A 14035-nucleotide genomic window follows, 5' to 3' on the forward strand; every position below is an offset into this window, starting at 1 on the left:
GCATTGGATTGTAAGGTTTTACTGTCCTCACCAGAAATGGTATAGTATAGGTTAAAAAAAGCAAAGAGAACAGAGCCATTTCTGAAACAGTAAAATCTTTATTTCACCAGCAACCAAAGACCTACTAATAAATTATGTACTTCATATTATACATTCATTCAAAGTGCAAGCTTTCTGTAAATCAAACCTGACATGTTTCGGGCAAGTTCTAACTTGCCAAAAAGGGTGTCTTGATCTTGATGCCGCTAGTAAATTTGGCACATTAAAAAAAAAAAGAAAAAGAAAAAGACATTCACCTCTGATTAAGATCCTAATTTATATTAGGGTGACTTGTATAAAATGGCAAAAATAAAGAGTGGCTTCGTTTATCCAAGTCTAACAATATGATGAGCAGCCAGTCCGTCCTGTTGAAAAGAAAGTTACAAACTAACTGCTATTAAATGTCCCAACCAGTAAAAGGTTATAGAATGTCCCAGCACATCCCTCTTGCATCATGTTAAATGAGAACTGGAGCAACTTCCAGCTGGCTGTGAAGTGGCTGCTTCAAGAGGTGGCAATTTCAAGTCTTTTTCCTTTTTACTGCAGATGAATAAGACAGAGCAGTTTCATCACCAGTTGTTCTCGTCCTCCCAGTTCAGATCATCTCCATCTCCCCAGCCATCTGTTTCCATCTTTGAAAGAACACAAGAAAGAAAAGGTTATTAATGCAAACCAGGAAGGACCAAAAATCGATTACAAGTATATCATGTGTTTCTAATAACAATTTAAACTGGATCCAGACAAGATGATTTGCTGTAGTAAGTGGAAATTAAATCAACTATGGTCTTTACAAAAGTGACATTGTCCTAATACAGTCTTCATTGAAAGTAGAATTAAATAAAAAAAAAAGTCTAGCATTTGTTATAAAATGTATAAACCAATTCTGTGAATCCTCATGCTCTCACCTCAGTCAGGTTTGTTGCTGCAAATTTGAGCATTATGGTACTGCCGAATGAGTCGACCTGCAGAGCTTTGGTGGTGTCACTAACGCTGCTTTCTTTTACAGACAGCAGAGCTGGAGAAGACAGCTTGATATCTGGCACCATGTCAGCGAACAAATCCAGCTCTGGGTCGCGCTCTTCCTTTTTCTTCACCTTTATGGTGAACTCCTCCCCCAAACCCCCTATTCCACCATTATTTTGTGCCACTGTAGGTTTGGGTGATTTTTCAGATTGGCTGTCTTGTTGAGCCCAGCTACTGTCCCACGAAGAGGCGATCTTGCTCTGAGTGGATTGTTGCAGTGCCGATGTTAGTTTGAGAGGGTTGGATGATCCCACACGCAATGATTCAGAAGCAGTGCCCCCTGTGGGCGGGGTGATTATTACCGGGTCTGTTATAGGAGCAGTAGGTGAAAGATCCGAGGAAGGTTCAGTGTCCTCGAAGTCTTCCCATGGCTCCTCGTTAATGTTCTGTTGTGAAAGTGGTTGTCTGCTGCTGACTGGTTCTGCTCCCTCTGAGGCCTGAATGTGGATCTGGACTGATTGTCCATTTCTGTGCTGGTTTCCTTCAGTGTCACTCCAGTCAGGCCAGTCTTCCACTGGGCCTTTTAGTCTGTGTGGCTGCTCTGAGCTGAATGACAATGGCTCCATCTTGCTGTCCTGATGAAGGCCGTTCAAAGGCAGAGACAGTTGTATACTCACATCTGAAACCCACAATAGAAAAAACAGACTGAGCTTTAGGCACAAAAACCACTCTGTTAAATTTAAAAGGAATAGTTTTAAGCTTTAAGGGTGTGGTGTTGTACCTGATTTTGGCACCAGGGGGTAACTTCGAGGTATCTCTGTCCTATCTGTTAAACTGCCCATATTACCCAGCACAATGTCTTCAGTCCCCAGTGGTCTTGAGAATAAATTCAAGACCTTGGAAGGCTGGGCCAACTGAGGGTGGGAACCTCCAACTACATGGACAGGTGACGCTAAAAACAAACAAGGGAAAAAACAAGTTTAATCTTAACCAAATGTTGCTATTAAAAAATAATAATGCAACATTCCAAACCAATATGCAGGTCCTCGCCGATATGACATTCTAAATTCAGGCAGCCCGCTTGACTGTACACTGGTTGTTTGCAACATTCATATTTCTAATTACAGAATAACTTGTAGGCTGAACTGTCCCTCTTGAAAAACCTGTTACACAAGAACCAAGGCTATCAGTGTGGTAGTACAACATTTCTGATGCTATGTGTTTCTTTGTGCCCACAAATCAAACTAAATACTGCTGCAAGGCTTCTTCTTGCAGGAAGTTACATTAGGTTAACTACAAAGCTGTACACTATCATTTTAAGATCATGTACAACTTGGATCAAACACGTTTGATATTTACGACTGAAGAGTAACAATAACCACAATAGCCAAGAAGATCTTCTCTCCCGAGCTCAGTGGACAGTAGGGAATGATGACAAACTTGTGGATTTATGGCAACAGTATGATTGTTTGATGTGTCCTGCAAGACGTATCACAACTGAACACTGGGCCAAGTGTTGCTTACTTTCTGGGGTGACCTCTGTTGACCTGGTGAAGTTGGGTGTGGTGCGTTTAAAGACCTTGGTTCTCTCTCCTCCAACCACCACTTGAGCTCCAAGCAGTGGCACCAGCACCGCCAGACTCTGTAGCGTCATGGCCACCAGAGAATCATTGGTGTCTCTCATTCCTAACAAAACCTGTAGTGGGGACACACAAAAAGATGTTACATTATCAAGACATAATTACATACCAACATTTGTTAGCGTCCACCATTCATTTTAGTATTCACATCATCTTTATTTCACAAGCATAACTGAAATAAACATGTCTAAGAGCACCATTTGCATGGGTGGTGCTGCAGTTAAAAGGGTCCCCCTCATTGCAATTTTTACATATCAGTCTTGTGATATGAATTTGAAAAAAATGATATAAAATAAAAAAATACTGTTTTTTTGGTATGAAATGGTATACTGCCTAGCACTAGGTTTTAGTAATTGAAGCAATTGATCATTATTTTGCACTTAGTTGGGTTTGCTGTTTCTACCAGCATCCAGTCAATGTAGGCTTAGGGTCCTAAAGTAATGTTAAGACGGGCATGAGCAGTATCTGTCTTCACACCAAAGACTGACAAACACTGTACCTGAGGCAGAATCTGATTTTTAAGCTCATCATGGGAGAAGAACTCGGCATAGATGTGGATATGACCTAGCAGTGCAACCCGCACATGTTCCTCGTTGACTTTGTAGAGCTTCAGTAGCAGAGGAATCACATGCTTACGGTAAAGGCTCAGAGAGAGCAGGCATTCCTCACCGCTACCACCACTACTCGACTCTATCAAGACAGGCAGAAATGAAGAGGAAAAGTATGAGCAACATCCACTTTCAGTTTTACACGGTTGTACTTGACAGCTTCTTTATCTTTGAGGGTGAATCAAGATTTGACTTATTATTAGAATCAGAGGTCCATTCAATATAGTCTTACCCATCTTTGGCCTTAGCAGATGAGGCAAGAAACTTCTGACAGCCATGGGCTCTGCAAAAACCAGAGAATTGAGCAGTTTGGGGACAAGACGTGCAGCTGTCAGCTCTTCAGGGAGAGTTTGGACCCGGTCTAAAAGAAACCTACAGACACACAACCAACATGTAAAGAGACCCATGACAAAAAAAACAGGTTCCAGTTTGAATTATTTAAATGAGGCATGATCTTATTTAAGTTTATGGAAAGTAGTATTTCAACTCCTGATGATGTTACACACAAAACATGACACATGCACATTAATATGCTTAGTGTGAACACAGTGTGACCGACAAAAATGTGCACCGAAAAATAAGTAGAGGATGTAATTTCTCACTTAAAGAACTCATTCTTTTCTTCTTCTGTCTTCAGGGTCAGGCTCTTGAGAAAATTCATCACCTCTAGATAGTCATTCCTATTCATAGAAAGCAAATACAGTTTGAAAACAAATCATTTTCAGCCATCAGTCTAACAATAACAACAGAAGGAAACATGATTACCACACCTGAAAAAATCATGAGTCAGCAGGGAGCTGAGTGGTGGTCGGGACAAAGGGTCAGAGTTAAGCAGACCTGCCTGCAGGGTCTTCTTCAGACTGTCGGATAACTCGCGTGACACTGGAAACAGGAGGAAAAAGGGGTTCCATAACGTGTAAACAGGAACATTTTGACCAGATGAAATGCAAGGTGTGAGGTCACAAAGTCAACATTTTCTCACCATAGCCATTCAGGAGAGGGATAAGGGTCTCAACCATCATTCCAAAAGAGAAACAGTCTCGAGCATGAGCGTGTTTATCCGTAAGAATTTTATAGCCCTCTACCTGTCAACATGTTTGATAAGAACTTGTAAACATAAGGAAAAAATAACTTTATTTTTCTAATGCTGGAATTCTGCTTACCTGCTCCTCTGGTGGAACAGAGCTGGCCTCTCTCACATTCTGTATGCTTGTGAGAAACTGAGCATATAAAACAAAAGCAAACATTGAATTTATTAGGCAAACAGAATTTTCAAATGTCTGCTCGACTGTAGTTAGATTTGTAGGAAAAAAGGAAGATAAAATGAAAAACAAACATATTTTAATTCAACCTCTCACCTCAGGAGTTGCTTCGGAGAACTTGCAGACAGTCTCCATCCCTCCCAGTTTCCAATGACCGTCTTCACTGACATACACAGAAGAAATGCCAACATTGTTATGGCTTGATTTGCCCTGGTGGAAAAGAAGGAAAGGTTAGGAGTCACACTAAATGGCTAACGACCATTAACCACAGACAGCAAACCTTAAACAACACCAGTGTAATAAAAAAAGAGATGTTTAAATTGTTTGGTGTTACGCATTATCTTAGGGGAAAATGTATACAACCTTGAATTAAGATAATCCTACAGCAGCCACCTGCTGCTCAAGCAGCTCTGTCACGTTTCTTACTGCTCACCCGTTCATGCAGAAAGACAAGAGCCTGTAGGAGGTCATAGATGCCTGCGCAGATTTCCTCAGGGGAGAGACTGTCCAGCAGCAGCTCCAGGGGCTGCACACGCTCAGTCACCAGGTGGATGCCACCATCCTGCACTGAGCAGGACAGGAAGCGCAGCAAACAGGGATGCCTCAAAGTCTTCAGGTGCTGGAGGAAATAAAAATATTCACATTATTGTACAGCTGCAAAAAAACATGAATTGGCAATGTCAGTCAAATACAAACTGCTGTTGCTACTGTGATGATTTTGCAGTCCATGTGGGCAGGCCACATGCACTGCAGCAATAATCAGAGGGGGAAGGTAACACATTATATTTACTTTATTTTTGTGTAACTGAACAAATCTGTAATTTGACGTTTACTAGATAATGTTTTGTTAGAAATACAGTACACTACATTTTAAATCACATCAATTAAAAAAAAAATCTCCCTTTCCAACTACTGAGCAGCATAATGGAAACTACTGCAGTGAACGTTGAGCTGACGACAAACTAAACTCACCGGAGGAGTTTGGTCTTCTTTCAAAGTCACAACTTTGACATTTCCAGTAGGACTGTAGTTGGTGTTTGTTTATTAGTAAGTGTTTGTTTTATAGGATGGTCTGCACTTAAATCAACATATTAACATGGCTAAAAATGTAAATGTCACATGTTTAATTTTGTATTTTGTATATTTTAATTAGTACAGGTGTACCCCTTGTTCCGTTTACACTACACAAGAGAGACCCTCACCCACTGTTGAAAAGTAAGATTTCAATTGAGCTTCGTTGTAGTTTCACTTTACTTTACTTTATTTTTTCCACCTCTGGCAATTACTACTTCTCCTGCTGTCAAACTACTGCGTTTAAGGTGGTTTGGCAAAAATACCTTGGCAGCTTTGTTGACCTTATCTTCATTGTCCCGCTTATGGACAAACACAGAAGCGCGCTTTCCATCCTGGAGCACCGCCGTGTACATGGTGAGTCCAAAGGGCAGGGTGAGGAGCGGCTCCCCCAGGGTGCAGCTTCTCACAGCGCTGCTCTCCGCACCCATGTCCGCACTTGCCCTGGACCTGCAGGGCAGTGTGCAGGGGACGGCTAGACGTAAAACAGCAGCAGTGTCATGTTGTTCTGTCGTAAAGACGAGGATGTTATAAGAGAAAGATTTATCCGTAAATACCTGTGTGTTTGGACTGGATGAGTCGCCGCTGTCGTGATGACAAGTTAGCTGCGGTTTGCTTTAGTTGCCTGTCTGGCTAACCTCAGCGCTACGTTAGCCACCAAGTCATTGCTGTGTCGCTACGCATCCAATCGACCATGCTAACAGCTGTGTGTCACACAGTTAACCGAATGTACTTTCAAAAAAACCGTTAAAATGATATTAATTGTTAAAAACACAAATATATTCCTGTGTACCGGTCGTCAAATCTACGATGCTAACGTGGAGCGAAGGCTGTGCTGTAAACACAGACCTTTCCGGTAAAGGACGAAACCAGATCAGTTGGGACAGTGTTACTTCTAAGTTGTTAAGAATTAAGCCACTGAAGCTGTTCTGCACACGATTTCAGGAAAGGTTATCATTGTTTATTATTTTACACCATAAAACGTGTCACTGTACATTAGAATTTCAAACTGTACATTTTAAATTCACAGAAATAGCTCAAGCCCCCCCCCTACTCCCAAGAAAAATGGTTGTGACGAAAGTGGGGCGAGATAACGCAGGTGTGCGCGCACCGAAGTGACTGCCATATGGTGAGTAAAGTCGAAGTGGAAACTAAATCTGGAACTTAAGCTATTTGTATTAAGCGAATACATAATCTTTTATTCCAATTTTCGCTCCACGGTGTATAACATTGATCGTACTCACTCCTTATTTTCTACATTGCAGTCAGTAGAGGACACACGCGCGCGTTCACGTCGAAGAGGCGTGACATTTCGCGCACGTGAGCCAAGGATGCGTAACTATAAATCGATATATATCGATAATGTATAACTCTTTATCGCACGTACACACTCTCACATGTCAGCTGAAGCCACATGGAAATGCAGTGTTACTATAAATAATGTGGTTTAATTGTTCAATGTAAATTTGTATCATATATGTTTTTATTTATTATTTTTATTTAAAGTGCATTTTGTTGCCTAGTGCAAATTATTTGAAGCTAAAGTTTTCAATACTTAAATATACATACATAATACATAAATATAATATAACACAACAATAAATTACAGCATGAATGGCAGAATGAAACAGCCATGACTTGCACCAGGGGTCTCAAACTCAAACGACCTGTGGGCCAGTCTTGTCTGGTCAGGAGGACCACAATTATATCACAATAATGTTTTTTGTTTCCGATATTTAAATAAAATGACATAATAAAAGTGCCTGTTTTGATATGGAACAATAGATAAATGTAGTTGTGATGCAAAATGAGTCTGTAAATAAATAAATAAAAAGAACGACAGAAATAAATCCTTAGAAATTGATATTAAGAGGAGGGCCACATAGTAAGTGGACCACGGGCTGCGAGTTTGAGACCTCTGACTTAGACACATCTGCTCTGGTAGTATCCAACTTATATAGTCTATGGCTTCCCCTGCTCCCAAAAACATCTCACACTAAATGTTGATGCTTTGCTTAAGTAACAAATGGGCTTAAATGATGTCAGAGGAAGTGAAGAAGTGAAGTGTGAAATACAAATTGGTCACCTTAGTAACTACTAGAAAAAAAAACCCCAGAAAAACAGACGCATGAAAAAAAAATATCTGTACACTCAACTCACTTTCAAGTTGCTTTTGTGCTGAGAGCAGGAAGACGCAACATGGATGAGCTTGGTAAGGCAACTTTCTTTCACTCTGTTCATTCTCCTCAACCTGATTGGTTAACATCATTCTTGTTTTTTCATTAGTGTGGTGTGCTATTATTTACAAATGAGTTGTAAACTACATATGAAATTAAGAACAGTTTGTGTAATAAGATCCCAGTGTCGTATCTGTCTGTATATACTGTGCACTCTATTGTGATGAATAAGAGATTTTCAAATGGTACTTAAAGCTGACAATTTAATTTTTATTTTCAAACAGCCATGTTGTTAATTTCCTCAAAAAGGACTTTATCCTTAAAAACACATTTTTCATTTAATTGGATTTTTACAACATTTTTTCAAGTTTCGCTTCTGCAACATGCTTAAACCACCATCACTTCCTGAGGAAGCGGAGTCGCATGAAGTAACCTCAGGTCTTGATCTTCATATCAAGGTGCACGATGTGTCACTCAGTGCTGAACTTCCTCTTGCATAGTAAACCTGAAATAAAGGTTTTGGTGGTTGTCTGTATACTGTACAGCATATGCCTGCACGCCTTTGTAAGAGTGTTAAGTTAATGTAGTGCTAGTGTTAATGCGTTGCCTGTATCTGGTTACAGATCTGCTGTTGCAGGAGCTTGCACTGGAGGCAGCTGCTTCAAAGAGTGTCAAGGAAAACAGCACGGATGATGCAGCCAAAAGAGAGGTGACTACAAAAGCACAACGGTTATAATCTTGTTGTTTCATAACGAGCAGGATCATTACCTTTGGCTTTTTTCAGTTGTCACCAAAATGAGTCAACATCTGCTCTTTGCACATGATTGCAACAACTCTGTGTCAACTGAGTGTTGATGGTATGTCCACAGGTGCCAGCTGCAGACTATTCTGTACTTAACATGAAAGAAAAAGGCTCAGCTGACTCAAATGTCTACAGGTGAACCACCTTACTGGAATCAGTTTCCTTTCTGAACCCTGATTTCAATTATAAGTTAATAATACAATAGTTTAGAACAGAAACTGTTATTTTCATTGCATTAAATACAATAAGAAAAACTAAATTTTAACACTTTTCTTTTCACTTGTGTCACTTTTAAACCAGTTTACATTAAACAGATTGACAGATTAGCAAGTTAGGATTACTTAGTTGGTTTTATTGGCATTTAACTTTAGAATGTGAGGCATTATGCTCTCAAGTTCAAATTTTCTCTCTTTGGGTTCAGTGATCTTCCATCTTCCGTGGCAGCTTTCTCGAACCCAGACTCTCCCACTAAGGAGATGGACACTGTTTTGCAAGATCTGATGGGTCTGGTGGAAAGAGAGGTCAGTATAGAAACTGATTTATTTTTAATTTTTTTATGTCAATGAGAAGTGTATTTTTGCATTTTCATGAAGACATTTCAAAATAGAAAATCGTACAACGGTGGGTTAAATATTCAGCTGAGTGGAATTAACCAGACTGAACAACAGAGGGCAGCATTGTACTAATCTTAACACAACTCAGCCTTGAGAGGTGGAATTGACCCTGTAAAAATTGATTGTCAACTAAACTGCTAAAAACAAAAGATGTGTGTGATTATTTGTGTTAATGATTTAGGATCCAACAGCTTCAGCAACCCCTCCACCACTTACACAAAAGCAGTCCATAAAAAGGAAAGCAAATGAGGGACAACAAGAGAACAACAAGAGCAGCAGCAAAGCAGGTTCTGATGCAGAGACCTCGACCAGAAGCACAAAAACTGATACTATAGATGACCTGCTGGGAGGACTGAGTTCTGACCTGGAGAGGATTGGAGTACGCACCACAGTCAAGGGCCACTGTGCCTCCTGCAACAAATGCATTGTGGGAAAGGTACAGTAAGTCACTGAAATAAATATTTTAGGACAGGACAAGAGTGAGATTTGAGAGGTTAAGTGATTCAATTTAACATGATCGAACAGGTAAAAACTGGTTGTTCTTCCATGTTCTTTCCTCTCTCCAGATGATCACTGCACTGGGTGAAGTGTGGCACCCGGAGCACTTTGTGTGTGTGGTTTGTAAAACAGAGCTGATCACCACAGGCTTCTTTGAGCGAGACGGGCAACCGTACTGTGACAAAGACTATCAGCACCTCTTCTCACCTCGCTGTTCGTATTGCAAAGGACCCATTTTACAGGTGAGAAAAGATTGATCGACATATGATCCTATGGTTATAGAGAGAACGACTAATAAAAACAACATGTTAAAGAAATCTCCACATTTTAAGTACAGCCATTGACCAAAATGTGTGTTACAGCCTTTTATGGTTGTATGAATTAAGTGGTGAATATCTGGCAGCACAAAATGTCCATTTGAAACCCAAATGGATCACCAGTTAAAGTTGAGCTGTTCTTAATTTATTCTGTCATATATTACATCCTTCAATTTACACAATATTCTTTTGAAGATTGGATGATGACAAAAAACGAAACACTAAAAGCGGTACATAATTCATTTTCCTAGATGTATCCACATATCAAATTAATAAATAAAGCACAAAACCATACTGGGTTCTGCAGACGGGGCTTAGACTTTGTAGCAGACCAAAGCCATAAATCAGAACGTAATGCAAAACTTCTCTTTTGATTGACTCTGTGTTTTACAATTCACATGTTTGTGCTGTCTGACATCTGTGAAATGAGAAGAGTCTTACTAATCTCAAAGTGATGTAAAAGCAAGAAATAATATTTATACGTCTGTTTGGTTAACCAGAACATCTTGACAGCGCTGGACCAGACTTGGCATCCCGAGCACTTCTTCTGCACATACTGTGGAGGCCTATTTGGACCTGAAGGTTACGGGCTTGTAGATTAGTTTTTCTCCTCAGGAACCCACAACTTCAACAAGCATTTTCAAATGATTTAATATTTTGTTGCTTTCAATGTTTTGCACGTATCTCATACTCGTCCTAGGTTTCCTAGAGAAAGATGGGAAGCCATATTGTCACAAGGACTTCTACTGCCTCTTTGCTCCCAAGTGCTCTGGCTGTGGTGAGTCAGTGAAGGAGAACTACCTGACTGCAGCCAATGGCACCTGGCATCCAGAGTGCTTCGTCTGTGCAGTAAGCCTCATAGCCCGGACCACACACACAGCTATGAATTGCACACACGCCTGACAAGAAATGAGAATGATACCCACACGTTAGCTTTATTTGCAACATTTTGTCCACAAACCTGATGAAAACCGTATGCCTGATGAATGCAAATAAATCAAGGAAACCATATTTCTCAGTGTGGGTATCTTTTACGTTCTCTTCAAACCCACTTCTGCATTTGGCATCTGGTTAAAAAAAAAGGCTCTGTTTTCTGCTTTACTTCTTCTTTACTCAAACAAATTTTAAAGGTAAATTTCTTTAAAATTTGATGTTACGGTGATGTCAAGTTTTGTATCCCCAAAAATACCACAAATCCACAAACCTTAACATAATGAACTGTTATCTCGTAATATCTGCCAGTTACATGGCTCACCATTTACACAGAACTTAAACATCATTATACATAGCAGGGCTTCACTTTATCTAAGTGAGTGTTTGTGGACGTCAAATATTTCCCAAAGAAGAAACTCCCAAGTGGCCGAGTATCTTTAACCAAATAATTGATTATGAATTTGTCCAGTTTAGTACCTTAAGTTAAGTTAATTTTGGTCATGAATGAGCTGTTGCTACAGCTTGTCCAGTAAACTGTAGAGTGATTCTCATCGATCAGACATCATTCATCCAAACTTGGTAACATTCGACTACTTATCATTTTGATTTCATCAACACATTACATTGGGTAGATATAGATGGACTTGCTTGAGTTTGTCATTATATATAATCCTGAAGATACATTGACCTGGATGACTGAGAGACAGACAAACATAAACATACTATAGCTTTGTGTTGGTAAAGTTTAAGGAACAGTTGCCATCAGCACTGAGTAAAACAGACGTCATCATTTTTTCTTTTCTTTTCTTTTTTTTGTTTTTAATTGAACACATGTGTTAATCATGAAAGTAATGCTGGCTCAGTGTGGTGGCTTGCTGAGACACAGGAAGGGAACTTGGCCATTACCAGTTACACCTGTGCATCCTCCCTGCTGCACGAATGCATTCACTGTAGCTGTTATTAATGGATTGTTTATAGTAACACTGCTATAATTCAAATTTGTTTAGCTTTCTCTTTCCAGCACATTACAAATCCGTGACAGCAAATGTGCATCTCTGTGACACAGAATGTCTAAATACACCTTATTTCAAAAATATTGCTTTTGCTTTTGTACCTTCCCAGGTTCCTATTTGTTTTAAAAGAGTCTCACATTATGGTGATTTGTGTCTGTGGATTCAGAGATAGTGTGGGTTGTCCACTTATGGGAAGATTTGATGGTTCAATTCCTGTGTGGCTGTGATGGTTACGTCAGTAAAGCATTTGGTATAATATTTGATCGACAAGCAAAACCTCAACAAAAGTTACTGGTATTATAATTTAAAAACAGAAACAATGCTCCATGTTACCATCTCTGTGCTTTCTACCTCTCTTTATACTCCCTCCTGCCTTTAAACTTCACCGTCCTCCTCTTCTGTCTTGATATCCAGGACTGCCTGCAGCCTTTCACCAATGGCTGCTTTATGGAGTTGGACGGTCGACCTCTCTGCTCGGTGCACTTCCATTCCAGGCAAGGCACTCTGTGCGGCGGCTGCGGTGTGGGCATCACAGGCCGCTGCATCTCCGCTCTCAATCGCAAGTTTCACCCTGAGCACTTTGTGTGCGCCTTCTGTCTGCGGCAGCTCAGCCAAGGCATCTTCAAGGAGCAGAAGGGGAAACCTTACTGCGCCACTTGCTTTGACAAACTCTTCGTGTAGGGGATGCAGGACTTGACACAGAGATCATGCAAAGGATACACTGTAGATGTTCGGTTTCACATTCATTCAAAAGTAGACATCTATACTTCTTACATCACACACTTGTATTTGCAGATGAGAAATAGACATTTCACAAATTCAAGGCTGACTGAGCTACATGACAAGTGATTTTAGATACTACTATGATGAATTACATGGTTAAGAGTGCCTAACAAGGAGTGTGATTTAAATGACCAGTAGTTGTGTAAAGATATCAAGGGAAAATGCTAACATAGTAAAATAATGAATGACACGGTTGTTAAACACAGGAAAATACTTATTTCCTGTAATAAAAGTTATTGAAGAAACGTTTTACATATGTGAATTTTGGATGATTCTAAAAGGTACGTTTCTGACATTTGTTCAATATTTAATTGGATTTCATTCATCATGTTCATATAAAATGGAGAAATGGAGAAAGAAAAACAGTGAGGTTCAGGTTTAAACCATGGTTTCCATTAAGCTATCCTCAGTTTGCCATAAGACTTGGCAGAGCAGAGTATGGAGCAGTTTGTCAAGGGGCTTGTCTATTTAGCCTGATAGCTTGTCTTGGCATGGAATCAGTGTGCCAGCCTAAGTCTCCTCTTACTCTGACTGACCATTTGGCCCTCAGCACACACTGGATTCACACACACTCTTCATACACCACAGAGACTCCTTTATAGAGGCCGATGGAAGATTAATCACGCTACTGAGATGAACAAAAGTGGTTTCAGAGGTGAAAAGTTTCATCACATCACAGCATCTCTTCAGCAAATTACTTTGACTGTTGAGGCACGAATCAACCGCAAAGTGCTCTGGTGAAAAAACATCTCCAGCGATATGCGTGGCATTTGTAATTGTTACTCCTGGAGGTTTTTTTTTATTCATTCTCACACAACAATTAGTGATATATTGCATCAGATTCCCGATAAAGTTCCATTAGTAAAGAAAATGTCAGATAACTTGTCAGTTGTGCAGAGTTATTTTATAGGCAAGTTGCGTTTAACTCTCAAATACTACTATTTCCAAACTGCATGAAAAACAGCACATTTCCCCTTAGTCTCTTTGAAACTTTTTTTTATCAGCCAAGTTTCAAATGGACCATGGTTAGAAACTCCCAAACTACTCACAAACTTGAAGTATAAACTTTTTCTTTGAGTTTCTATAAAAGTAATCAAAATTTGTTCCTAAATATTCACAATATTCAGTATATTTGTTGAGGTTGTCAAAATGAATTTGACCAGTTTGCATCTTATCGTCCCATGAACGCTGTTAGCACTGTTGGCAGCTTCCTTCAGCTGCGTGAAGTTTGTGTGTGAGTGAGAAAGGAGATGGGCATTAATCACACTGTCATCACTGTCAAACCGGGCCCTTCGTGGCGCCCACAGAGTACCGA

General features: G+C 39.9%; 2 protein-coding genes and 1 long non-coding RNA gene across 5 annotated transcripts; 2 read left to right on the forward strand and 1 right to left on the reverse strand.

The window, feature by feature from the left end:
- Positions 1–78: 78 nt before the first annotated feature.
- scyl3 (SCY1-like, kinase-like 3) lies at positions 79–6421 on the reverse strand. 2 transcript variants are annotated; one of them, XM_044043564.1, is made up of 14 exons: positions 6141–6421; positions 5850–6033; positions 4946–5131; positions 4609–4722; positions 4414–4470; positions 4233–4335; positions 4021–4132; positions 3853–3930; positions 3483–3622; positions 3142–3332; positions 2527–2698; positions 1784–1954; positions 945–1681; positions 79–671 (listed from the first exon to the last, which is right to left on the reverse strand). In XM_044043564.1, the coding sequence occupies exons 2-14, from the start codon at positions 6012–6014 to the stop codon at positions 609–611; spliced, it is 2289 nt and encodes a 762-aa protein (XP_043899499.1). In that variant the 5' UTR covers positions 6015–6033; positions 6141–6421; the 3' UTR covers positions 79–608. The 2 variants fall into 2 exon arrangements, with proteins under 2 accessions (XP_043899499.1, XP_043899498.1); XM_044043563.1 differs by having other exon boundaries at positions 5850–6058.
- Positions 5127–5983, forward strand: LOC122780543. Its single transcript, XR_006361704.1, has 3 exons — positions 5127–5284; positions 5433–5559; positions 5666–5983. It is a non-coding gene; the product is annotated as an uncharacterized LOC122780543 (long non-coding RNA).
- Positions 6422–6740: 319 nt separating the features above from the next.
- Positions 6741–12965, forward strand: lpxn (leupaxin). Of its 2 annotated transcripts, XM_044043566.1 has the most exons (9): positions 6741–7795; positions 8384–8469; positions 8630–8697; positions 8984–9083; positions 9358–9612; positions 9743–9916; positions 10492–10573; positions 10692–10840; positions 12352–12965. In XM_044043566.1, exons 1-9 carry the CDS (start codon positions 7783–7785, stop codon positions 12616–12618), a joined length of 1194 nt encoding a protein of 397 aa, XP_043899501.1. In that variant the 5' UTR covers positions 6741–7782; the 3' UTR covers positions 12619–12965. The 2 variants fall into 2 exon arrangements, with proteins under 2 accessions (XP_043899501.1, XP_043899502.1); XM_044043567.1 differs by lacking the exons at positions 6741–7795; positions 8630–8697 and adding an exon at positions 8545–8617 and having other exon boundaries at positions 8413–8469.
- Positions 12966–14035: the final 1070 nt, after the last annotated feature.

Source organism: Solea senegalensis, linkage group LG14 (genome assembly GCF_019176455.1).
Source record: "Solea senegalensis isolate Sse05_10M linkage group LG14, IFAPA_SoseM_1, whole genome shotgun sequence".
In the NCBI taxonomy this organism is placed as follows: Eukaryota; Metazoa; Chordata; class Actinopteri; order Pleuronectiformes; family Soleidae; genus Solea; species Solea senegalensis.